This window comes from Citrus clementina, unplaced genomic scaffold (genome assembly GCF_000493195.1).
Source record: "Citrus clementina cultivar Clemenules unplaced genomic scaffold, Citrus_clementina_v1.0 scaffold_3, whole genome shotgun sequence".
In the NCBI taxonomy this organism is placed as follows: Eukaryota; Viridiplantae; Streptophyta; class Magnoliopsida; order Sapindales; family Rutaceae; genus Citrus; species Citrus x clementina.
This window is the reverse complement of record NW_006262339.1, coordinates 42,305,511-42,332,928: the sequence shown is the minus strand read 5'-3', so window position 1 is coordinate 42,332,928 and position 27,418 is coordinate 42,305,511. Positions and strand designations below refer to the sequence as shown.

The following is a 27,418-nucleotide window of genomic DNA, read 5'->3' as shown; positions in this document are numbered from 1 at the left end:
GGGATGAATTGAAAATTTACTCATTTTATGTTTGGCCGCGCCGAGCTACGTACCCTTGTTAGAACTTACAGTCTTCTGAATTTTATAATTTATCCGTTGTAGTATCCATTATGCGGTTTGCCTCTTCAGTTTTACAAATTTTACACTGTAGTCTTGATAAGTTTATTATTATTATTATTATTATTAGTAGTAGTAGTAGTAGTAGTTTTATCATGGTCTCCTACCAAACTAAAATGCTAGTTACACCTCTGGTGGTTATTTATTCTATAACTATTGGGTTTGCTTTTCAAGGAAAAATAATATTGTTGTCCAACTTAAAATTCAAATAGGTCAAACATAGAGTAGTCAAAATACAGAGAATTATAAGATAGATTTTAACAAAAATAGATATATAATAGAAACTTTTTTGTTAATTTTAAAAAATTCAAGAAATAACTTGTTAATAGGCTCAAATGATAACGACTTATATAATCATTCTCTAGTGAGGAAATTGAGGATGCACACTAAAATATAAAATAATATATATATTTCAATAAATTGGAGACTGTGTCTTTTAATATGTTAGTATATTAAAATTTATGTTTTTTTACTTATTAGTGACATCCTTAATTTGTTAAAATAAGATGTTGTGATTAGAGAATAATAAATAAATAAATAAATAAATATATATATATATATATATATATATATATATATATACACCCGCGCGCTCAGGACATATTTAATTTTAACGTGCATGGGTGTAGGGCATATTTGTTGGTGCCGACACTAGTGAAGTAAACCTCAGATGGTCAATGACCAACCTAATGAAGAATCTAAAAGCCATGAAGAAGGCTGAAGAAGAAGTTAAAAGTGTCGTAAAAAAGAAAGGGTTTGTAGATGAAGAATATCTTCCAAGATTACAGCATCTTAAAGCTGTAGTGAAAGAGACAATGAGATTTCAACCAATGGCTGAAATAATCTCAAGAGAGACAACAGAAAAGTGCATAATTAATGGTTATGAAATACCTGCTGCAGAGACACCGGTGTTTGTGAATATGTATGTGGAGAATAAGAAGGGACACACCCAAGTTTGGGATTTGAATAAATTCCCGAGAGATTTTATGAATCCTAGTAGCAATGTTGAATTGGGAAGACAAAATTTTGAACTCATACCATTTGGTGCCCGGAGAAGAATTTGTCCTTATTGCGTTGCCCACTGTTGAGCTTGCACTTGCCAATCTTCTTTACAACTTTAATTGGGAGATGCCGACTGAGGACTTGGATTTTGATGTTATACCTGGTCTTACCCAGCACAAGAAGAATGCCGTCACGCTTATGGCTGCCAAATTTATATGATCATATGGGTCGATGATATAAATAAAATTTCACGAGATTGTTGCATCGCCTGTGTTTCTTTTTTTAAGTCTCTCTTGATTGTTGTTTCTTTCGATGCCTTTTGATCTTCTAATAAATTTAAGTGTAAGTGGGTGAATTCCAAAGGAACATTGAAACTTGTTTTGGGAATTGAGGTTCCTCTTACACAATTACTTGCATGAGTATGTCAAATTCATAATCAATTATTGGGTTCTAATTGCAATTGAATTAGTGTTTGATTTTGTTTACATATTAATTGGACAGATTAAAAACTTGAAATAGAGAAATTTTTTTTTGGGTCCACATGTGTACACAATAAATTGTTTGTGTTTATAAGATATGCCTTTGTCTCTAATTATAATTTGAATTAAGGTTAAAATTGTAAACTTATTAGAGGGGCGTTATCAGGACTTTTCTGGGGTGTGAAAAGCTCCAATCAATCATAAGTTTACTTAGGGACGGGGTTTGAAAATCTTATAAATCAATTGCTCCCAAGAGTGAAATACCCAGCAGTTAGAAAGTCCAAAATTGAACCATCGGCAACTAACTTAAAAAAGAAAACACACACACCAAAAAAAAAAAAAAAAAAGACAAAAGCAAATCAACAACAACAACATTCGATGTATTTTTCCATAAAATTGATGGAAATAGTTTGCAATTCTTTCATTTTCAATAAAATTATAGTGTAATTTCTTTTAAAATTACTAAGGTTTCGGATTTTGAGACTATGCGAAACAACTTTGTAATGTAGAAGAATCCAAGAAAATCCAATGAATCCCACTTGAAGAGAAAATAAATAAAAAGTAAATTTCTTTTACTTTTGTAAGGTTCAAGTAGGGAAGGCAATAGGGAAGGGAGAGGAAGGAACCACTATTCTTGTACTTATCTTCGATATTCTGCATATATCCTTGTACTCTCCTCGTCCTTACTCGAATTGTTAGAGGGGGAGGGAATAGGATCCTGAAATAATAATAGGGGATTGTTGAGGATTCATGATCCAGAATAATTGATATATTTTTAGTTTTTGAACTTCATGTAATCATATTAACTGAAAAATATATAAAATAAAAAAAGTAAATGATAGTTAATTAGTCTATTTTATTATACTCCATCAAACTTTTGATATATATAATATTCAAATAATGCTTTTCAAAACAAAATTCAAAAAACGTGATTTTTATACAATATTGACATGAATGTTATCCATATGCAATGATATCTCTTGCCCACCAACTATGGTGCAACAAACATTGCGAGCCGGGCTACTGGTTGACGATGTGACAAGCTGGCTGCTCGATTACTGATGACAGAATGTGCTACTGGGCTATAGTGAGATGAGGACAAGCTGCGTGCTGGTTGTGGCGCGAATAATTCAAAAAGAATGAGTGAGACTATGAGAGAGTGGCTTAAGATTATTTTTTTTAATACTGTTATACATGACTGTTACTGATATTACATCTACAATTAATGTTTACAAACAGATTATACAATTGAGACCTTCATCGTGGCATGTGCTCCTCTAAAGTGCTACCTAGATATATTATTTAAACTCTCTCTAATATTCGAACGGTGTCCACTCCACTTAATTATTTGATAATTGAAGGAAGACTGAAACTAACCAGTATAATGCTTTTATGGAGTGCAAGGGCTCGAATCATTTCTCTTCACATTGTAAGTGCAAGGGCTCTCCCACTAAACCAAAGACCCAACTGGCTTAAGATTTGATTTGTGGATTATGAGCTTGTAAGGTTATGAGCTTTAGTTGTGATTAAGTCCAAATTACGTTAAAAATTTTGAGTTAACTAATATTTGTATTATTTGTATAAATATTTCGATATTTTCTATTTACACTAATATTTAATATTTTATAATTTAAATTTTATTGACTAATAATTTTAGAAAAATAAAATTAATTTTAAAAATTTAAATAAGGAAATAAAAAAATGGGGAGGTAGGGGTGTTCGCGGATCAGATTTTACGGATTAGACATCAATCCATATCCGATCCGCAATTTTGCGGATTATAATTTTTCAATCCAATCCAATTCACGGATTGATTAAACTCAATCCAAATCCAATTCATACATCTGCGGATCGGATGCGGATTTGACTTAATCCATATCCAATCCATACGTCTGCGGATTTAACTTAATGCATATCTAATCCACCATTTTGCGTATTAGTTTCCGAATTAAAAATTTTTAGTTCTCCCCAATTCATGAACTAATGAAATTAAAAAAAAAATCTAATATAAAAATAATTTTACTACCAATTAAATTTAAAATTGAATAAAATTTAAACAAATTAATTGTTTAAATAAAACTAAAATAATACATTCAAAGTTTCAAAATATAGTACATCGAGATTAATTGTTCAAATAAAGCTACAATAATACGTTTAAAGTTTCAAAATACAGTCTGATCCTTCACCAGGGCTATTGCACTTGTCGAAAAGTAGTGATTATGGAGCCGTCAACGATGGAAACTAGGAGAAGTACGGGAGGCGATCTTGAAGGTTGTGATGGTTCAATTGTTTGGCTGGAACCAGTGATTGTGAAGTGGCTCGATGGACTCGGGGAAGAAAATGGTTTGCTCTCGCTGGAATCACGCGGCCGACGTCCTTCCAATCGGTGTTGAAAGTGTATCGAATCAGTATTGGATGTTGCTAGTGCATGTGGCGACGGAGAAGCTTAGGGTTTTTTGTTTGCAAATTGTTTGTGACTTAGCGTTATGTTATTTTGCTTTTGGGTGACTTTGTAAATTGTTGGTAACGTGACGTTATGTTACTTTGCTTTTGCTAGTGCGTGTGACTTTGCTTTTATTTTGTTTTACAATTTTTACAAGTTATATTTGTATATTTGATTATTTAATTATTTTTTATTTAATATTATTATTGGGTAATGGTTAAGATATGTTATAGTGCTTATGTAACTATGTAATGTCACATTTATAATATTCTTTAATTAAATTTATAATAATTTTTTAACTATATATATATATATTTTACGGATTCATGGATTTTTACGGATTTACAGAAGTAAATTCATATCCAATCCATCGACTGCGGATTTTTAAATTTTCAATCCATATCTAATTCACGGATCCACGGATCGAATTTATACTAATCGAATTTTCACGGATCAGACGGATTAAGCAGATCAGATTGGATTTTGAACACCCCTATAGGGAGGTAATGGAATTCTATTTCATCTCCACCTCTTCCTAAATAAGAGGTTGAGTGAAAAATAGTGTCTGTCGATTCTTTGAATAAAAAATTAGACATTTAAATCATCTCAATATCCTCTTCGAATGGAAAAAAATCCCACAAGGCCTCCAATGTTGTAGGGATTTTGTCATCCCCGCGTTCAAGTGGGGCGTTTTTGGAAAAATAAGTAAAAGCTAATTTTTTTTCCCTTGTTCGACTTTTAAAGGGTCCAAGCGAGGGTTATTGGTGAGATTTGTATCATTGTTCAAAATTTAATTAGTATTTCAAGCGGAATTTATCAATTGAGTTGTATGAGTGATAAATAATTTTTGAAAATTATGAAATTCACCAAAATAAATCATTGCACATCAACATTTAGGATAAAATATTGAAATAATACTGAAAAGCATAGTAATATTTTTTTAGAACAGTATTATTATTCTTCTTATTTCACGTAATTTCCAGGAGAAAAAAAAAAAGTCATATCGTTATTGCACAATTAACTGAAAATTCAGTGGCAAATCAGAAAATTCTTTTTTAAATTTTGCGCTGGAAAATATCAAAAAATAAAGTTGCATAGTGAGAAGAGCGAGGCATATTATATTATATAATAGACAAGGTACTCCTCAAAATACGTGCAAAGGCACGCTCTCCGTGATTGGTTAGAAGTGATAACGTACCTGAACCTGCAGGTTGTCAGCGAGTGAATGCTCTTAATCTGTCAACTGTGGCACTGCATTGCAATTTGCTGCCGTCTTGCAATGCAAAACCCAAGCACGGTTATCTTTTCTCGTGACACTATTGGACTGTGACAAACACGCTCTCGAGAAGCGTGTAGCTTGAGATTGTTAGAAAACGCGGGAGGACGTGAAAAATCGATTGTATTGAATTGATAAAAAAAAAAAAAAATTTGAGATCTTTTCACTCGAACCCTTGAAGGAGGAGGAGGAGTTAGATCTGATGATCTGAGCAGGGCGATGATTGGCTCTGCAATCACACGTTTGCCATTTGTACGGCTCTTACTGCCCTTGGGAAAGTTGAAGCAAATAAAAAAAATTAGCCGAAGGTTAAAAATGAGGACTCTGAAATTTGTGTCAATGAAATTGCGATAAGAATTAAAATATTTATAGTAATTTTGGGGGTGAGTTTAGGCTTATTTAGAGTCCCTAGGAATCTAGGATAGGATTAGGGTTTTCAGGAGATTCCTTTGAAAGTTTGTAAAGTTGGTTTCTTGAATACGGGTGATCGTCCCATATATATTATGTGGGGCAAAGTTATGGTACCGGCTGAATCTAATTATTGGATACACACAGTTGTCATCAGAATTGAATTTAATTGTAGTATCTTATAACTGTAGTACCATAACTGGACCCATATTATATAATGATGGCACCTTCCGTCTTATTTAAGTGTGTGTGTGTGTTTTTTTTTTTTTAATTTCAATCATAATATAAATTTACGATAATATAAATGTTTCAGATATACGCATTTCCAAAGTCACACTCGATATAATTGAAGCACTCCTAACTCGTGAAATCTTTTTTTTTTTTTTTTTAACGTTATCATATGATATATTATGCATGGTACCAATAAATTTATAAGTCAATAGTAAAAAGTTTGAGTTTCCAATCAAGAGTATAGAGCATTGTACCATACGGCGGCAGTTGTACTGTAAATATACCAAAATCTCATAACTTTACAATAAAATGCGTTTGTAAATGAAGTTTCTATATAACGTAACATTTTTGGAGTGACCATTAATTTTACACCATTTTTATCCACCAAATAATGAGATAACTTTATTTGTTTATTTGTTTGTTTATTATTATATTTATGCTAATAAGTCCTAGCTTTGTTAATGTCAAATGAATTTGAGCAATTCGTAACTTACTAAGATGAGTTTTGTCACAAAAGAACATAATATCTATTATTAGTCACTTCTTCATTTTCATGTTACAAATTGTTGATTTTATAATGTTTTTTTCCTTTTTATAAATGTAATCCTCAGAATGATACTTCGTAAAATATTCAAACCGGAGAAACGAAGAAGAAGACATTAATGATAAAAGACGAGGAGCGGAGGGTACATCGGATTAACATAGGCCTAGTTGGATGATACATAGGCTTATGTATGGCATTTAAAGTTGCTTGTCTACGTTTTCCTTATTTTGTATTTACTAAATAGGAATGGCAATCAGAATTAATAAATCGTTTAATTGTTAAATTGAAGTTAGGAACAAGAATAAGCTGCGTGGAACCCATACAACAACTGTTGTTGCTATCATCATCATCGTCGTCATCGTCGTCGTCATAATAATAATAACAATGATGACAAAAATTAATTAAGATTCTTTTAATAATTGATAATAACCTAGCTCGTTATGATTCTAATTTTAAAATAAAGTAAACACATTAATGATAATACAACTCATTTCGATTATGATTCCTATAGTTAAAGTAAATAATTTATTTTGATTCACATTCACATTCTCATTCTCATTCTCATTCCACCCATTCTTATTTTGCTAAACACACCATTAGATAATTAATGGAGAGACTTGGGTTTTGGCGGGAAATTAAGCAAAGAAAAGATTCCTTCACAGGTAGTCAAGTACTCTGCTCTCTTTATTTTATTTTTATATGTAAAAAATAAGAATTAATTCAAATTGATGTGATTAGCATTTGGGGAAGTAGATATAATTGTTTCAGCTAAAGCACATTCAACATATAATATAAACTATCATGCATTTTAATTGACCATGTAATACAAACAACAATTGTAGTTTAATTGATCACGAAAGCATTTTGCATAGTTCAAATAAAAATAGAGAATAAAGACTAATGTTTAGTGGGTGGAGTTTCTCCTCCTTATTAAAAATTTTTATTTTTTAAAAATACAATACAATTTTAAAAATATTCAAATAATAATATACAACACTCCAATTATATTATATTATATTATTATTTATTGATAGATTTTTACTAATTATCATTGTCCCTCCCTAGAAGGTTTTTTTTGGTTAAGTTTAAAGCACGATTATCAATGGGAGCCTTTTTTTTTTTTTTTTTCTATTTATACTAATTCAAATCCTCTTGAATTTGAGGATTCCAAGAAATTAAAAGAAAGTGATTATCATTTAGGCAATAATTTTTAGGAGCTGGCTGGCAACTGCTACAACATTTTCACTCACCTGTCTAGTCTTAACTATTTTCATTTTCATGAATCATACGACCCAGAATCCAATAAATTTTGGTTAAAGTTTTGAAAATGTATTGGAGTTGCGTAATTTTAGTACTTGAACTTTCATGTGATTCGATTGTGAGAGTTCATTCTGACTTTGAAAGAAGAACGCGAATCATCATCAAATTCCAAGCCTCGTCACTATGGCAGAGCCCTAGTGCCCCAAACTGTTGAACCTATTGTATGGCTGGCTGAACCTGTTCCCAATAAAAGTCATGTTATTAATCACTGAATCGATTTAATGAAAATATTACTTTTCTTTTAATAATAATAATAATAAATAAATAAATAAATAAATAAAAGGCTAAATGCCCAAAGCGGTGGAATAATGCCCACAACTTCAAGTAAGAGTAGATACATCTTATAAGTGTAGTGTAGGGGTAAATCTTGTGTATCGTCGTGCGTATTTTTTAGTTTTAGTTAGCAGATTTCGTACATCTAATATATCTAAAATTGTAATATCTCTAATTAGTAACAAATTTTAAACTAAATAGTCTTGTGATCTATCTTTTAAACACTTGTTTCTAATGAGATTACAAGTTACTTGTTAAATCTTATTTGACTATGCAAAAATACAAGACCAAATTGATATTTGTGTGTTTTTTTTTTTTAAGTTTTACTTGGTAGATTTCATTCTTCTAATATATCCAAAATTGTAATAGCTCTAATGTGTAACAAATTTTAAATAAAAAAGTCTTATGGATCTATGTGTTTTCTACTTTTTAAATACTAATTTCTAATGGGATTACAAGTCGCTCATTTAATTTTATTTGGCTATGCAAAAAGCCAAAACCCAATTGATATTTATGTTTCTAATTGAACTTAAACACCTAAAATTTAAGTAATAAGACATATGATTAAGGCTAGCTCTAAAGATACAAAGAGACTGTGGGACTCTAATCGGTTTCAGTATGGCCCTTGACATGATCACATTCTTACTAGAATGTTCTCATTAATTAGAAGAAAAAAAAAGTCATTAACAATTTTAATGTTGATTAGTTTATACCAAATAGCTAATTATGTGCTTAAAATACTCCCAATTACAACGTATTTAGACTAAAGATTCAGAATACAAATATTGGTGTGTTTTTAGTCCCACTCAAAGAGAAAGAGGACAGGTCTATTATGTACTTGCTTTGAAGCACCAATCGTCCATGATGAGGCCAGTGTGTACTCATTGTCCCAAGTCTGCTATCATTAGATGTGTGCTCATAAATTAAAAAGATGACAACATTTGTCTATTTTTTAGATATTTTTGAATGAACATATATGTGTAGCTCAAACCCCTCACCCCCAAAGTTTGCATACACAATTTCACCCCAAAACATTTGTCTATGTTATTAGATATATTTTTGAATTAACATATATGAACATTATGTCTATATATTTTTTTAATTAAAACCAAGTTGATTAAGCAAAGAAAATGTGAAAAGTAATGAGTCTCTCTATATCGCTACTAACTGACACTTCTCACAACATTTTTTTCTTATTATAGAGACGTATGAATGCTCAGATATAAACAGGTCAATTAAGCACACAGTCAAGGTTCCACAAACCTTGAGATACTATTGTTTTTAGTATCGATTAAATATCTAATGAATTGATTTTATTTTAATATGAGCAAACCCATGAATTAAATTAGTGTATACTAAGATTCTACTTACATAACTCAATAGTCAAGGTTTTACATACCTTTTAGACATCAATTCGGTAGCCATTAGGAAGTAAGTAATTTTAATTTCTTTTATCATATTTATCTATTTTTTTTTGGGTTAAAAAAATATTGTCTAGTTAATGAAAACATAGTTTATATTTAAAATGTCAACGAAAGGTCAGTCTTTATTGTTATTAATAAAGGGAAAAGTTTGAAAATAGATTTTTATTTTAACAAAAGTATTAAGAACTCAGTAAAAATTTTTGTTGATTTTCTAAAAGCTTTTTTTGAACATTGACTCTGTTGACTATATTTTGTCGAAAATATGTTGTTGACAAGGACTTGGTATTTTAGGTGTGAGTTAAGAATTTAAAAAATATTTTCATAAGCATATTTTCAGAACTAGTTTTAATAAATTTCAAAAGGTCAGATAAATAAAGAAGATAAAAGAAGTTAAAATTAATTGAATGGGCTAAATGAGGGGGAAGCTGAGAAACTTAATTAATGGACGAATCTCTTCTTTAGTCTTGCTTTGGAATCAAAAGATTCTTGGCAAATTACTGAACCGCTAGGGAGTTGGGGGTCATTAGTGTAAGGAGGTGGAAAGGGCGCAGTGGCATTCAATGTTTCATTATGCAGCAGAAGACTGGAGACTAGAGAGAGAGAGAGAGAGAGAGAGATAGAGAGAGAGAGAGGGAGAGGGGTTTCAATTAGAAAATGGTAAAGTTCAGTTGTTGGTTAGCTTTTTCAACTGTAAATTGCCGGTAGTTGAGTTGGGTGTAATGGATATTTGGATCGAGCCCAGCGGTGTGCGTTTTAATTAATCAAATAATCACGCTGTTAACTTAGCTAAAATATCTGGTAAGATATCGACAGGAGAAAATGAAAAATATCGCGAGAAGAGATGCACAACTAATGCTCCTTAAACCGGGAACCCTAAAATTAAAACTTAACTCACCAACTCTCTCTCTCACGCTTTCGCCCCAAACCCTCTTACAAATTCCTCCTCCTCCTCTTTCCCTCCTTGGCTCCTCTCTCTCTCTCTCTCTCTCTCTCTCTATATATATATATCTCTTTCTTCTGTGAAAAGAAAAGAAAATTTTTAAAAAAAAAAACAAAAAGGGCTTGCAGAGGAAGATTTATTTATTTTGGGGTGGTGGGCGGGGTTTTGATTTGAAAAATAAGAGAATGGGGAAGTACATGAAGAAGAAATCAAAGGTGGCAGTGGTGGTGGAAGGTGTCCGGACAAGAGCCAAAACCCTAGCTTTACAGCAGCGGCTTAACAGCGGCCTCGGCGGAGTTGTTGTTGACGAGAGCTCATTCTGTTACCTCCAGCTCAGGAGCCGCCGCCTCGAGAAGTCCTCCCCGCCTCCTTCCAAACAAAAACAACAGCAACACAAAGACAGAGAAAAGGCTAGTTGCGGAGAAGGTGACAACAGAAACCAAAGCCAAGACAAGGGCTCAAGTTCTTTGAAGGAGTTGGAGAATGTTGCTTCTAATGAAGTGGGTGCTCCTGAGGCCTCTTCTGGAGACAACATTTACATTGCAGACTTTGAACCCAGAGACAGGTTTTTATTTCTTATTTCACTTCTCTGTTTCTTTAACTTTCAATTTCTGGGTGCAAACTTTCTGTGCCTCATCCGCCCTCTCTCTCTCTCTCTCTCCCCTCTCTCTCTTGATGCTTTTGTTTTTATTTTTACCGAAAACTTTCTTATTCTTGTCAATTTTTTTTTCTTAAAGAAGCGGGAAATCGTTCTGTTCTGTTCTGTTTTGTTTTGTTCTGTTCTTCAAACCCATTAAAAATATATCTCCCTTTTGGTTTCTTTTCGAGGCTCCAGTTCAAGTAAATGTTGCAAAATGTGAGATTTTTTTTCCTTCATGTGTTTTTTGAGTATTCATATTTTCAGTTTATGTGTTTTTTGTCAATCTTTCTTCTTGTTTTTTAAATTCCAGACTCCTATATTTTGAAATTTGAAGTTACAAGGCGTCAATCAAAAGTCTCTATCTCTATCTCTGTCTCTCTCTCTTTCTCTCTCTTTTAAATAAGTTTTTTATAAATAAGTTTTTTTATCATGTTCTTTTTTGACCTTTTATTCACCAAAAAAAAAATTCCTCTTTCTTTGATAACATGAAAGTTTGTGGCTGGTGACCTTTGAGGGACATTTCAATGAATAATACTCAGTTTTTGTTTTTGTACCACAGTACCTTTCAGCATAGTAATTGATGTTCAAGATGTTCAAGTTTTATTTCTCCATCACGTGGAAGCTGATATGTTGCATGTTCTGAACACATTAGTTTGTTAATCAATTATTTTGAGACCACTGTCAATTCAATTTTTATCCTGGACCAATGGAACAAATAAATATTGGGTTATATCTGCAAATTGATTTGATCTTCTTGGTATGAATTCATTATAATCTTAGGCCTGTTGTTCTCTTTTCTTCTAATTGGCAAAACAATTGCTGAAACTTTATAGTGTCTTTTTTGGGATGCGAAAAAAAGATAGTGGATTATTTATTACCGCGGTGGCATCCATAAGTATTATGCCTCATTTTGTGTTACCATTGAAATGTCATGTTCATGGGGCCTGGTTCTAGACTGATGAAACATGTGTGGGATACTTTGATTTGGGACTACGAGTTACAGATTTCTTGCTTTTTATTGTATTTATTGCCCAAATTGGAACTTGCCCTTTCAATACATGTCTTCGCTATCGGAATTTCTTTGCACTTTAATGGGGATATAGATGGGTACAGTAGTAGATTTGATGTTCTTGTGTTGAAAACTCAGTTCATGTTCTTGGGTCAATCATTGTTAATTTGCTGTTGCTATGCAGGAGTACCAGGGAAAGTACACCATGTAGCTTCATAAGGGGTTGTGACACCATTGGAACCCCCGGCTCCATCACCAGACGGACTGGCTCACCTGCAACTAACCAAGGAGTTCAGAATGGTGTGCAGAGAATCATGCCCACAGCAAATGAAATTGAGGAATTCTTTGCCACTGCAGAGAAACAACAACGGAGATTGTTTATTGAGAAGTATGCAACTTTCATTTCTAAATTGTTTGCTTTGAAGCTTTCTGTGTTGCATTTTATATATTCAAATGTGCTAGAAAAGTTGATCGTCTTCTCGTTACTTGGTTTATTTTGCAGGTACAACTTTGACATTGTGAATGATTTGCCCCTCCCAGGACGCTACGGATGGGTGCAAGTGGTGCCATAAGAAGGGCTAATTTCATCTGTGTGTGTTAATTGTTTCCTTCAGCTCAGCATGATTTGAAGGAATTGACTGGGATTGGCTGGTGCTGTGTGATTCCATCACCGGTCTATTTTCATGTAAAGAATGATTTGAACTAAGATGTGTAATTTAAGGATCTGTCACATATCAGAGCTGATGAATTGCACGCTAACCAAAGGTTCAAGGGGAAGAAGAAATAATGTTTAGTTTAGGGTCTTTGATAGTTTCATCATTTGTAATTTTTAGGGTTTAAATCTAATTACTAGCTGTTGCTTCCTGTCTTTTTCCCTCGAAAATTTAACTTTTGTCCATAGCAGAAACTAGGGATGAAGATGAACCGTGGATGCTCTTTGGAAATAAATGCTACTCAGTTGTCATTTTAATGCTTTTGTCTTTACTTTCGGTTTTCTTTTTTCCCCCACCGTCAATCTCTCAATACCTGTTATCAGATAAAACACAACCTGCACTTCAATTTTTAGCTGTGATAGTGATGTATGTCATTTTGCAAATCTACAATTTGATTGTTTTGGCCTGTTATGAGAATTGGATTTGTTGTGATATTGGCTGGTCAATGTCATTAATCAAGGACACAATTGGACTGGCAACTTGAATGGAATATCAACCGATGTTAATGAAGTATCAGTATTAGATAAGAATACGTTGCAAGTAATGCATGCAAGTAAATCTTGACTGGTAAATATTGGTTATGGATACAAACTCGGTACCAGATACTTTTAAAATTCGGTACAATTCACAATTCTTCCCTTACCCCAACCCTCGGCCCAAATATTTTGAACACAGTAAATTAATTTGGCCTTCTTTACACATTTTTCATGTTGCTATCTGCGGTTTAATGATGATGATGGATTAAGGACTGGGATTTTACCCAAGCAGTCTGGGGTTGCTCAGTAGTATCTTAGTTGAGGATGAGGAGGATCTTTCTGACAGCGGGCATTTATATTGATTGATTTTTGCTCTTCATTTTAACTTTACTTGCAACCTGTGGTGGAAAAAGCTGTGCAGTTTTTGTCAAGTGGGCATTCACATTCACAGAATCACATTCATCCAAACCATCCTTGTTTGAAGCAATTCTGCCTCATTATTATTCTTCACATGGGGACCTCGTACGGATTCTGGAGCAGATTTATGCATCACATGTTGCATTTGCATTTTTGCGGCATCTTCATCATGAATTCGGTGATGTATCCTACTATGCTTTGATCCCTTCTTCTATTCTTTTCTAAATATCAGGTAGTTGTGACTTGTGCGTGAAGATAGCATAGCGAAATGGAAACTCACCTCTGAGCTTTTGTGAATTTCTTTGATGTTTTACCAGGATCTTGCTCCCCAATACCAATTGATCCCTGCTCTACACTTACATATAATACGTCGCCATGTGTGTGTGCGCTTACATAATGTATAACTTCTCATAAGCATTCTAATTTTATATAGCATCTGGTCCTGCAAGCTTTGTTCATTTGCTGGAATGATCAAGTTGTTTTTTATTAGGCCATCAACGGCTCTGAGACAATTTAAAATTGTTTGTTAAGGCAACCTTTTGCTCCGGCCACTTTGGTCGTTCCATACTTCCATATACGAACTGGGCAGTATGAAACTTGTTTCCAGTAGCTGATCAATATTGTAATTTTAAAAAAAATAATAAATAAAAACTTAAATATTCTTTATTAATAAAAATCATAATTTAATAATTCAATCTGAGTTACTATTTAAGAGAGAGTCATGGTCAAAGAACAAAGAAAATGTGATGGGCATCAGATTCTAAGCCATTAGTTAAATTTGAAATTTGCTAATGACATTACAACTACAAAGAATGGATAACACAATCAGCAACCACTATGGCCCAAAAAATAAAAAATAAAAAACTCAGATTCTTTCTAGGTTCAAATCTGATGGTTCTGCATTTCTCATCTTCAAACCATCCCATTGAATTACTATCATATGATTTACTGCCGGGCCAAAATAACAGTGTGAGTTCACAAGAAATGACAAAGAAGACTAGCAAATCCAAAATACATGATTTCCACTAGTAAAGCCACTTAGTGCATGGTTAATTCAGCAGAAGCACTGTACCAATAATGATTATGAAGCTGTTTTTTACAAGCAAAAACAGACAGATACCTGCTCAATCCCCAAATCTAATATCCAAATCGTGATTTCATGGCGTTGAAGGAGATAAAACAGCTGCTTGCTTTGTTTCTGCCATTTCGACTTCATATGCACTGGCATTTGGCTTTTCTTCATTTTCCATAGCCATGCTTTTGATTTTAGCTCGTTGTATAGCACGTATCTCATATCTGTTAACATGTACAAGAAATCACATCTTCAGTGTAGAGCAAACAAGTTAGTTTAATGACACTGCATGAACAGAGACACAAAAGAGCAATTCTAGCTTGAGTTACCAAACACACCTTTATTTATTTAGTAATTTTTGCATAGAAGTCACACTCTTAACCTTGGCATGAGCAAAACTCAAAGAACTAAATGCTCAGCTAGTATCAGCTATGATGAACTGCAACTGCTAATTCACATTTCTAAACAATGCCTCCAAAAATTAATTAAACTATTTTCATCCTTCATAGGCTCCATAACATAATCTATCTAATATCTGAATGAAGGCTTTTCCAAAGTCCACAACAGAATTATCAGAATGTCAGCATATAAAACTTCCTTTTCTAGGTCCGCAACATACACTAACAAATACCTGAGCTTATGCTTTGTTGTCAAGGTCCATAAAAAAAAAAAAAATGTTTAGGGAGAAGGCCATCATGTGGAACTTTACATCAATTGTAACAGATTCACACACTCTTAAGTCTTAACATACACAAACTGATTTCTACTATGAGCTCTTTAACAAAACACAGCCAGATTAATAATCCAATAATTCTAATCTCATTTTCATATCCATGCAAAATCACACATTCAACATTTATGTAGAACTTTCAATACTTCATCACCATAAAATTTCATGGACAAAAGTTATAAGTGTATTTCTTTCTGTCAATTAGTAGTTTACTTAGGTTTAATTTTTACCTCCTTCAAATGTACATTTCTAAGCCTTAAAGGGAAGTATACCTTTCTTCCTCTATTTTGCTAATCCTGCACAAAAATAGACCTACGTTTCAAGTGCTCCAAAAGCCTTCATTCTAGTAGCATCCCTTAACCATGACAAAAATATCTACTTCAATTGTGACTAAATAAATTCTTTGCAGCCCCATAGGATAGTCATAAGCCCTTAATTATCATCACAATAGTCAAGCATGCACACAATGAAAACACGGTGACTTGAGAAGAACATGAAGATGTATTGCAAGCAGCAAATATGCCATTTTAGGTTTTTCAGCTTTTTTCCGTGGATTTAGTCAATCACCAAAGGGAAAGTAGGGCATAAATTCTCCACAAAGTACAAGGATTCTTGTTACGAACACGAAACCAAAGACAATTCCATTCTACTCCCTATAACACTTAGGGCCTACTCAAAGGGAAGCAAATTGGAAGACTTATACTATTCAAGTGAGCCTAACAATTAAACCAAGGAAAATAGTTAATTTAAATCATAGGATTGTACTTCTAAGAAGTAAAATGAAGGTGCTATTTTAATAATAGGATCATGATACAATGAAAAAAATAGGCCACAAGGCACTCTTTAAACACCATACCATTTTTACAAAAAACATAGATGTACAAACACCAAAACAACTTTTCGTCCTCTTGATTTGATAAGTAAGATAGAATTTGCTTTAATAAGAGGAAGACAGTTGCAACACTTCACCCAAAAGAAAATCGAAGAAACACAGGTCCCAACTGAAAAGTGAAAAGTATACCATATGCATAGATTTTGGAACAACAAGTTCTACTTATCATGTGAGAATAACTGAAAACTCATCAACTTACTCAGCCACATCATGTGAGAATAACTGAAAACTCATCTACTTACTCAGCCACATAGTCATGGACAAGCATGAAGTAGATCCTCCAAAATTGTTGTTCCTTCAAGTGGGCAGGGCACAGCCTAAATCTAAGATGAGAAAGTTCCTGGCAAAAAGCAAACATAAAGTTGATAAGCAGAATCAATTCAGATACCAATTAGTACGAGTTAGACAGATCAATTGCCTAAGCTATCAATCTAACAATTAAAGAACAGTACATAATATTCAGTTTACCAGATATAATTGACAAGCACTAAAATTTTTGTATCACTGAAAAGATACACTTCATCGAATTTACTAGGCACAATCTAATACAATTCATAGAATTTAATGGGCACAATCAAACAATACTCCATCACGTATATCACTACACTTTCAAAGTGTAAAGTTCAAAGAAAAACCTCTAATCAAAGCAGCAAAGATAGGGTACAGAGATGTTTAGCCAAGTTGCCAACAGATATAACCACATTCTTACTCTTAACATTTAGTTTCCATTCAAAGTTTCAAAACTATGACAGGGTTGTTAATACTATTTGTGTGCATGTTATATCTTTGGCAGAATGGTATCTTAGCATGCCAATAAGAATTGAATGGCTGATCACTATTTTCCAAACGAGAATCTCATAGAAACACAGTTTAAAGTTCAGTTATGTGACATCATAATAGAGATACCTAAATTATCCAACCTAGTTCCTAACATCATAAATTCCTATAATCTATGCTTAATAAATTATAGCATAACAATGGCAGATCTTAAAAAAAAAAAAAAAATTCCCTGTTTGTGATGACAGTCTAAACTTGATTTCAAGTCCACGTGAGACTGAAGGCTTTCTTTACATTTATTCCTACTTAGAGCTTGCCGAATAAAAAAAATGCTTGAATACAGGTCTCATATTTCTGACCGGCATTATCCAATCTGACCCATCCTTTTGTTTCTGAAACCAAGATCAGTTACTAGAAGAACCGTTAGGGCTAGTATGTAATATCGAGTTTATTAACCATGTAATTTCATAGTTTTGACTTTCTAGTTTCATAATATGTCCCGGAAATAGAAGTCTACTCCTCCTATCACTTCAAAAATGCATTAAGTTCTATTACAAAGTGCATCACAGCAGTGCATGATCACGCCAATCAATACAAAGAATTAGTACTAGCCTCATATATACAAGAAACGGCATTTATAATGCAAGCTGACAAGCTAATCTACAGCAGAAGTTTCAACTCAAATTGCCAAAATTGAAAAAAGAAACATAATATGACTAACCACCCTACTTCCTAAATGAATTTCACACAAAAGTGACCAAAAAAAGTAAGAAATTGAAACCTTAGATTTTGAAAGCACAAGAAAAGCATGGCGTTCCTGCCACTCAGAGAGATCCTTCCGTACATTCCCTGAAGAATTTGTTGCAGCTTCCACGTCATAAGCAGCTTCATCATCATCTGGACCAAATTCAACCAATACGCAGCGTTTTAATCCAACAGATAGATATAAAAAATTCGAACTTGCATCAGATTCCTCTAAAGTAAGCTAAATTTAAGCAACCCTTCAGTTCATCACCAACAAAACTTGTGTTTAATCACAAGGGGAAAAAAAAACACTCCATTCGGTAAACACACAGAAAAAAAAAAAAAAGAAGAAAAGAAAAAAGCACTCCATTCAGTAAATACAGACAAAAAAGAAAGAAAAAAGAACCTTTAAATGGGAAATTCTTGAATGTATCTAAAGTGAAGGTCTTGAGATGATCGAGTAACTGATCAGTGACTCCAAGAAGTTCTTCTTCATATTCTTGCAGCAGATTTGATTTTGTTGGTTGATTTTGGTTTTTGGGTATTTTACCGCTACTGCGCCGAAACCATGAAGTAAAGTCCATGCTCGACTTGGAAGGGCCTGATGATGCCGCTAATTATTAATATTATTTATTGCGCTATTTTTTTTTCTTTTTTGGTCTTCTTGGTGGGCATGTTTATTTTATGGTATCATTATAAATAGAAATGGGTCTCACTATGATGCTGTAATTTTTTTTACTGCATCAATAATGTAATAAATATATAATATTAGAGATAATTAATGGTACACATTATCTTTATTAATAAAATTTTTTAATTATTTTAAAAATAAATAGCTAATTAACAAATTGATTAAAGGGTGATTTTAAATTTAAAAAGAAAAATAATAAAAAATACAATAAAATACAATATCTCAAGTACTTTTATTTAAATTGAATTCTTGACACATTAATCACATAAGTCTAATTGCTTAATGCTTTTGCATGCATCTTCTTTTTGATAAAGATGCTATATTCAAATATAATTGAAATATAAAATAGTTTCTGAAAGTTAGAGTTTACAATTAAACTGTGACTATTCATGTGCCCCACTTGGACAACAAGAGATCTATTCTAGCAATCAAAGAGGAAGATGGATTCAAATCCACTGAGCAAAAAATATTTTGTGTCAATGTCATTGTCATAGAATGTTAGTATTTTCTCTCTCAATTGTTGAAGTTTAAGTAATTTACTTAGTATTATTCTAAATGCATAGTTAGATATTGATTGGATGTAATTAGTTAGTTTTCTTTGGATTAATAATATTTATATTGGCATCTTTTTGGCAAAATTTGTTATTTATTTGGGTCGCTCCTTAGTGCTCGGATATGTCAAGCTTCTAGAATTGGGCCTCTCCAATAGCCCAAAGAGCAACAATATTATCCCGCCATATATGCAAAATTCCCATGATCAAGCAACAAGTGCATAGTTTTCAATTTAATTAATTTTTCCAGTATAAATATAAATATTCTTTAGTGAGAGCACCCAGACCTCACTTTATTAAAGTTAGAATACTACTAATAAATAGAAAAAAAATATAGACTTTAATATATTGGAAACTATACTTTTTTGTCTGTTAGTATATTGAAATTTATATTTTTTATATTTTATTGACATCCTCATTTTAACAAATTGAGGATGTCGTCACCACAAAGTGAGGATGCAAAATAAAACACAAAAAAAAAAATTTCATATATTAAAGATTGTATTTTTTGTTTGTTAAGGACATTCTCACTTTGTTAAAATGAGAATGTCATTACTAGATAATTATACATTTCATGTCGGTAGTATAAACCAAATACGATAATAATTATGATATGGTCTCTGGTTAGAATTCTGCATGTCTTTGTACATGTATAATCTCATCTAGGTTTTGCAAATCCGATATGGATCCAATAAGGTTTTCCTTTAAAAGAACAATGTTACAAAGTAAGATGTTCTGGTTTTGAAACACAAAAAATTAGAAGTTTTTTCTTCTCTTTGGTTTTTTTTTTTTTTCTCTTTAAGCACCCTCACGATTTTCTTGTTTTGCACATCATAACATCCCGGTTTAAGAGTCAAGCCGCATTAACATGAGAAAAATCTTTATGTTTGACTTTAACAAACATATCGTCGATTCAAAATTTAGGGGGTGTGTGAGTGTGTATATTAGTGCATATATTCAGTTTGATTCATAAGAATAGTTTTCAATTTAATTCATTAGTGTACACAGACTGCAGCAACTACTATAAGAAATAAATACTTAATTTAGATCAGAGCACCATGTAGCATATTGTTTTGACACATGCATATTCTTATTTTAGAATTTGGATAAGGGTAAATATATCTTTTGAGTAAATAATAAATAAATAAAATTACTTTTTTTTTTCTCTCTCTCTCTCTCTCTCTCTCTCTCTTTTTCCCTAATATGAAGGGTAGAGGTCTTGACATATAAATTATGTTTGATAAACTTTTTATGTTGAATTATGAATGTATGAATTCATGCTTGTGACAATTCTTGTGGAGCCCCTATCTCATATAAAAATTTTCTGGTAACACGCGGCAATCTTCCACGCCCGGATAAAGCCACAATGGTGAATGATGACACGTGCCTAGCGTGCAAAATGCACCCTCCGTGACAAGTGACAATACAACATTGGATGCCCTACACATACAATCAATAAGTAGGCGTGCAAAGCAAATGCAATACCGACTTATGATGGAAGTGATGGGGGCATGCAACTGGCAACAGTTATATTATTTAGAAGACAAGGCCTTCAAACAAATAAATTATTAACGATAGGATAGGAGTTACCTAGCTTAGCCTACATATATATTGATGTAACACCCAGAGAATTACAATATCTTTCTCTTTTGTTTGATTCAAAAGCCCTGCTGCAAATGCAAACAAAACTAACAATCACATGAATCGAAAGGGCCCTACACTCCATGCATTGCGTGATATTTGTCCGTGACCAAAATTATAAATATGCCCAATTAACCATGCATTGCCAAATTTACAAATGCCGATGATAGGGGTTCCATGACTTTTGACTTATAAAGTAAAATACTGAAACATCTATTTTTTGTTCCTACTACCTGTTCATAATTGTATTGTTTAATGTGTTAATGAAAAGGATAGATTGATCGATCGATGAACGACGGATGGTGATGCTGCTGCTGGAGGTATCAACATCACGCAAAATGACAGTATCATATCATATCATATCATATCAAATTATTGCGCTATAAGGTAATTATATCTGGGGTGGAGCCCATTGGGCCCGTTTTTAATAAAACCCCAGAGTGGACCCATCGTGGCGGTGGTGGGTAAAGGAATCATATAAAATTATCGAAAGTGGCCGCACCCCCAACTATTCTCTTTCGAGTGTTTCTTTCTCCTTTTTTGACGCAGGGGAAGCGACGGATCAATTTTTGCCGAGCCAATAAAGCCGTAAAGGTTATTTTTATCCCTTGGAAGTTTCAATTATAGGCTTAAGCCTAATTACAATATTACATGTACGCCACTTTCCTTTTTCTTTTTTATTCAACCATCTCTTGGTTGGTGAAAATTGATCAAAATCCCTTTCTTATTTGGTAAAATTAATCATTCATCTCTGGCTTAAAATTTACTTGAATTACGTCATTATGATATACAACTTTTAGAGGATAATTCAAACTTTTTGTAATGAAGAAATTTACAATTGAAAAATGAATGGACTCTAAGAATAATTTTGGAATAAAATACGTGACATTATTAACTTTCACGAAGTCTCATTTTATGAGTTTTGAAAGATGTGAGGAAAATAATTAATTTCGCAATAAAAAATAGAAACTTTTTGAAATTTCATGGTTGTAATAAGTTTTTATATTTCTAAGTTCTTAATGCTGCCTACAAATTAGGCTTTATTAATTTACAGGATTATCCTAATGCTAGGTTTATAATTGATTGAGAGATGCTTTTAAAGCAGTGCTTGAAAATAATAAAGTTGCCCTTTACTGAAAACATCTAAGTGCGTTTTAAACAACATTTCTTCCTTCTTTATCCATTGTGGGCAACCCCATTAATCTTGAAGGCATAGCCGCTTACATTTTTAAAGCCCAAATTTTCAACAGCTAAAATCAAGTCAAACTCAATTGATTTCCTTGACCACTGATATGGGAGGCTGTCGATTTCACCGTTAAAAAAAATGTAAAAACTAATACATTTTTTTTTATCCTCTTATTATTTTCATCAATAACTCAATGACAATATAATTTTATAATATTATTCTTATTTATAAATACATTTTTATTTATATTTAATAAAAATTATATAGATTTTTTTTTCAAATTTTTTGTGTGTGTTCTTAGATTAGTAGGGGATAAATGGCATTGATTTTGGATCATAATTCTCTTCTGCTCTGATCATGTTATGAGTAAATAACTTAATTATTGATTAGGTATTAATAAATAAAAAAAATAAAAGACGTTAAATCTTATCCATACACTATTACTAAAAGACACATTATAAAAGATCATTAAAAACTCCGTAATGTTTAGATCAAGAGAGGATCATGTTACATTGATTTGAGTAGGAGAAAAATCTCTCTCACTTTGATTTGAGTAGGAGAAAAATCTCTCTCGCTTACGCAAAGTTTATCGATGAGTAGACAAATGTCAACTAAAGAATCGTTGATGTATGTATTACAAAAAGCAAATAATGTCTTTCAATTTCAACAAAAAGGATATTGTTTTTTTGTTTGTTGGAAGGTGTGTCTGCACTAGAAATTTCCTGCCCGTGAGCAAATCCTGGGAGCCGATTGCTCCATTAACATTGATTGCGTCCATTAAAGTCGCTGGTGGATGCCTTGAATCAATGAGAATTATTGAACATCCAATTATTTTCGAAGTGATAAATTAATGTGACGAACTTGTAATGCATCTCTTTGTTCTCTTATTGGAACAATCTTTCGACGGTGGTTATAGATAGAATTATTAGAATTTGTTATTTCTAAGTAGTTTTATTTATCTTAATAACAACTTTTATCAACAGTCATCCGAATTTTAGTAATAATAAGAGGTAAGGATTGTTCTTTTACTGTGTGAAAATTTTATTCTCCAATCACTTACAAATAAGAATTTGTCAAATATATTTTTGCATCAAAACATTGCTAAAAAGATTTCACAATTATTTTGGGGTGAATATGTAAATACAGAAAAACCGAAGGAACGCTAGTAATTTATTAAGAATACTAAAAGGACAAATGTTGTAGGTGTGGGGTCAAAAGAGGTTTTTTTTTTTTACTGACAAGGGGGACAAAAAGTAAAATGTGTCAAAAATGTCCAAAATAACAACTACTTTTGTTCCCGCCTTTTCTCTTTTTTTTGTTCTCCTTTATCTCTCTTTTCTGTTACTAATTGGCAATGAGTTTGAGAGCTCTGAGTTCTGACTTCTCACCTGCGAACTAAAGTTAAAAACTACTGCTTTTGCGCCCCTCAACCTGCTTTTAAACAAGACAAATCGTTACTTCACGTATAAAGACAGCGATCTAAATAGTTGCAAATTTTATAAATATCAAATCATTTTTTGGAAAAAAATTATACAAAAGAAAGAAAGGGAGGAAAAAGATAAAGCATGACCCACAAGGGGAGAGGGCCATGGCATTGGACATGTGCAATCTATGCTTTGAGTACCACCATTTTGACAAAAATGGTAGAAGAAGAGATTAACAAACAGCAACATCTCCAACACCAACTGGGTCTTTGCCTTTCTCTCATTTTCACTCTCTTAACCCCACCTCACTATCTTCTTCTTTACTCTTTCTTAACACAGTGTCTCTTACTTTCATGGACAACAAGCATCAGCATCCGCAGCCTCAGCCCCAGCTTTCCTTGGCCAAGTCTTCGCGCCAGCGATGCAATGAATGGTTTGTAGTTGTGTTTTTCGTTTGATATATATGGAATCATTTCAGTGATATCATAAGCTTTTGAGTCATCGTTGAGTTCTGTAATTGGTTTGTTGTCATCCTGTTTACTGGTTGCAAGCTTCCTTTGGTTAGTGATTGGCTGTCATCTTATTGTAGGATTTTTCGGGATGTTCCAAGTGATATAACAATTGATGTAAACGGAGGGACGTTTGCATTACATAAGGTGAGTTATTTTGCTGTGATTTATTCTGAATTTGTTCAACAGGTGATGTATATAGTTATGAATCTTGCATCTTGCAGTGCATGGAACTTTTCTTCTTTTTTTTTCTTTTCCAAATGAGCTCACATTTTATTTCACTTCTTGATGTAATCTTACCAATTAAAGCTTAAGAATGAGTAGAATATGCACTAGTGTTAAAGCCATCTAAATATTCTTTTTTCCTTTTATTGGTTATTCTTGAGAAGCAGTGCTACCTGTCAAAATTTTGTGTCTGACCAGATTGGAATTAATTTTCAAATCACTCCTAGTTCCAACCCAACCAGACTAACCAGATCTGATTAGATGAGTTTCTTTACTTCTGTATTTTGTACCACTCTCTGTGAAGCATATTTCTCATTATTAAACACTTAAGAGTGATCTTAATTGTTGGTGAATGGTGAATGCAGTTCCCACTTGTCTCTCGAAGTGGGCGTATCCGGAAGTTAGTCGCGGAACATAGGGATTCTGATATCTCAAGGATCGAGCTTCTTAATCTACCAGGAGGTGCCGAAACATTTGAATTGGCAGCAAAGTTCTGTTATGGCATTAACTTTGAAATTACGTCAGCAAACGTGGCTCAGCTATGTTGCGTTTCTGATTATCTCGAAATGACTGAGGATTTTTCGAAAGATAATCTTGGCTCTCGAGCTGAAGAGTATATTGATTGTATCGTCTGCAAGAACCTCGAAATGTGTGTTGAAGTCCTCCAACAGTGCGAGAGCCTACTCCCTCTTGCCGACGAGTTAAAGATAGTCAGTCGTTGCATAGATGCCGTAGCCTCTAAGGCTTGCGCAGAGCAAATTGCTTCGAGTTTCTCGCGCCTGGAGTACAGCAGCTCAGGGAGGCTTCACATGAACAAGCATACCAAATGTGAGGGAGACTGGTGGATAGAAGATCTTTCTGTTCTTCGGTTTGACTTGTACCAAAGAGTCATGACAGCCATGAAGTGTCGAGGGGTCCGCCCCGAGAGTATCGGTGCATCTCTAATGAATTATGCGCAGAAGGAGTTGACGAAGAAATCCAGCCTATGGAATCCAACAACCCAGGCTAAGGTTGATTTGGTTTCAGTTCCAAGTGGCCATGAAAGACAAGTGGTGGAGACAATCATCGGCCTTTTGCCCGTCGAGAAGCTCGCTGTTCCCATCAATTTCCTATTTGGGCTTCTGCGAAGCGCAGTGATGCTTGATTGCACAGTCGCTTGTAGGCTTGATTTGGAGAGAAGGATTGCATCCCAGCTGGATATTGCTGCTCTTGATGACCTTTTAATCCCGTCCTTCCGGCATGCTGGCGATACCTTATTCGATGTTGACACAGTTCACAGGATTTTGGTAAATTTTGCACAGCAAGATGATAGTGAAGATGAAATGGATGATGCATCTGTTTTTGAGTCTGACAGTCCTCATTCACCATCCCAAACTGCTTTGTTGAAAGTCGCAAAATTGGTGGACAATTACCTTGCTGAAATTGCCCCGGATGCAAATCTCAAGCTTGCCAAGTTCATGGTCATCGCAGAGACTTTACCGTCACATGCACGCACTGTTCACGATGGGCTGTATCGTGCCATTGATATTTACTTGAAGGTTCGTTACTGAATTTTCTCATTATGATTTCTGGATAAAACTAGTCCTGTTATTTGCTTCAGAAGTAATATAAGAGGGAGTGTAGCTGATGAATTAATAATATAAACAAATTTGATAGTTAATCCTTAAAGCATAAAGCAGGTTCTTGTTGATTCTTTTGACATTGACAACTTGCTCCACTGCTCCCTTCTCAGAACAATAAAATTGAAAAATTGAGCTTTTTGCTTCTAATATTTCTGTTCCCTTCTAACTGTGACTGATTTATTAGAAGTAAGTCAAGTAGGTTTCCTTTTTGCGATGAGATGAAGGAAGATAGGCTTCCTGTATGACCAGTCATTAGATATCTGTAATCTATATCTCCCTGATTTGTTTTCCCTGAATCTCTATTTAGGCTCATCAGAATTTATCAGATTCCGACAAGAAGAGGCTGTGTAAAATGATTGATTTTCAAAAGCTCTCACAAGAAGCAGGTGCACATGCGGCACAAAATGAGCGCCTCCCTCTCCAATCTATTGTTCAAGTGCTCTACTTTGAGCAGTTAAGGCTCCGTAATGCCTTGTCCTGCTCTTACGGTGATGAAGAACACAAGCCAGTGCACCAGTCTTGGCGGATCAGCAGTGGTGCTCTCAGTGCAGCAATGTCTCCGCGAGACAACTATGCATCATTGAGGCGAGAAAACAGAGAGCTAAAACTAGAGTTAGCTCGTTTAAGGATGAGATTAAATGATCTGGAGAAAGAACACGTATGTATGAAGAGGGATATGGTGAAGTCTCATTCTCGTAAATTTATGAGTTCTTTCTCAAGGAAAATTGGTAAGCTGAGCTTCTTCGGACACAGTTCCTCACGGGGTTCAAGTTCCCCCTCAAAGAATTCCTACAGAACCGATTCTAAGGTGATTGAGAGAACATGTGCCAGCACGGATTAGGCAATTCACACCAGCAATCTTTTCTCTGTAATTGCCGAGGAACTGCAAGCCTTGCTCTGTGACCTCTTTGTTCTAGTTAATTTCCATCTTGGCTTCTCTCTGTATATGAGTTGTGATGCTTTGACTTAGCAACGTCCGCACTCCTCTTGAATGCAAATTGTGTTTTTTTCGCAGTGCGACTTCGACAATGTCTGCATTTTTTATTTATCTTAAAAACAATTTCATGTAAACTTGTGCAAAATGTTTATTATAGATATTTTGATTAACAAAGCCACTCAAACAAGAATTCTGACCTTGTCAACCTTTCCAATGTGCTCGAATAACCTCAATTTGTTTTATTCCACAAGCATAGAAAGTATTCTGTGGAACAATATCTCCATGACATATTAAATTTTTAATCTAATTTATTCTCAAATCAAAGATGATTTTGGAATAAACTGCTTTCTTGAAGCCCCAACAGATTTAGTAATTGGTCTTGACAGGACTTCTTTTGTGAACTTTTCATTGGATAAACACCTTCATGGATTTTAATTTGTTAAAAGTTTATAGCACATGCTGATTCCAAGGGCCTTATTTTGGAAGTAATTATTCTTTCTTGTTGTCGGTTTCTCAGTGTCAAAAACTCTTAACAGATGTTACTTAGCTATCATTTTAACCTTAATTAATGTTTGGACAACATTAGATCCCAAATTATGGAATGTTACGAATGTAGCGTGCACTAAACTTTGAACTTATACCCTTTATGTTTGATAAAAACAATGCATAAGTGGAAGTCGAAGCACCATTAGCACAGCCACACAC

At 33.6% G+C, this 27,418-nt stretch overlaps 3 protein-coding genes across 3 annotated transcripts; 2 read left to right on the top strand and 1 right to left on the bottom strand.

Moving 5' to 3' along the window:
* Window positions 1–10,379: 10,379 nt before the first annotated feature.
* Window positions 10,380–13,076, top strand: LOC18048178 (cyclin-dependent kinase inhibitor 3). The gene is made up of 3 exons (XM_006443545.2): window positions 10,380–11,022; window positions 12,291–12,494; window positions 12,609–13,076. Exons 1-3 carry the CDS (start codon window positions 10,643–10,645, stop codon window positions 12,676–12,678), a joined length of 654 nt encoding a protein of 217 aa, XP_006443608.1. The 5' UTR covers window positions 10,380–10,642; the 3' UTR covers window positions 12,679–13,076.
* Window positions 13,077–14,765: 1,689 nt separating this feature from the next.
* On the bottom strand, window positions 14,766–18,566 carry LOC18049776. Its single transcript, XM_006443543.2, has 4 exons — window positions 18,334–18,566; window positions 17,965–18,080; window positions 16,649–16,746; window positions 14,766–15,008 (listed from the first exon to the last, which is right to left on the bottom strand). Exons 1-4 carry the CDS (start codon window positions 18,509–18,511, stop codon window positions 14,870–14,872), a joined length of 531 nt encoding a protein of 176 aa, XP_006443606.1. The 5' UTR covers window positions 18,512–18,566; the 3' UTR covers window positions 14,766–14,869.
* A 5,050-nt stretch (window positions 18,567–23,616) lies between these two features.
* Window positions 23,617–26,778, top strand: LOC18049775 (BTB/POZ domain-containing protein At5g48800). Its single transcript, XM_006443542.2, has 4 exons — window positions 23,617–23,853; window positions 24,010–24,076; window positions 24,520–25,692; window positions 26,084–26,778. Exons 1-4 carry the CDS (start codon window positions 23,774–23,776, stop codon window positions 26,615–26,617), a joined length of 1,854 nt encoding a protein of 617 aa, XP_006443605.1. The 5' UTR covers window positions 23,617–23,773; the 3' UTR covers window positions 26,618–26,778.
* Window positions 26,779–27,418: the final 640 nt, after the last annotated feature.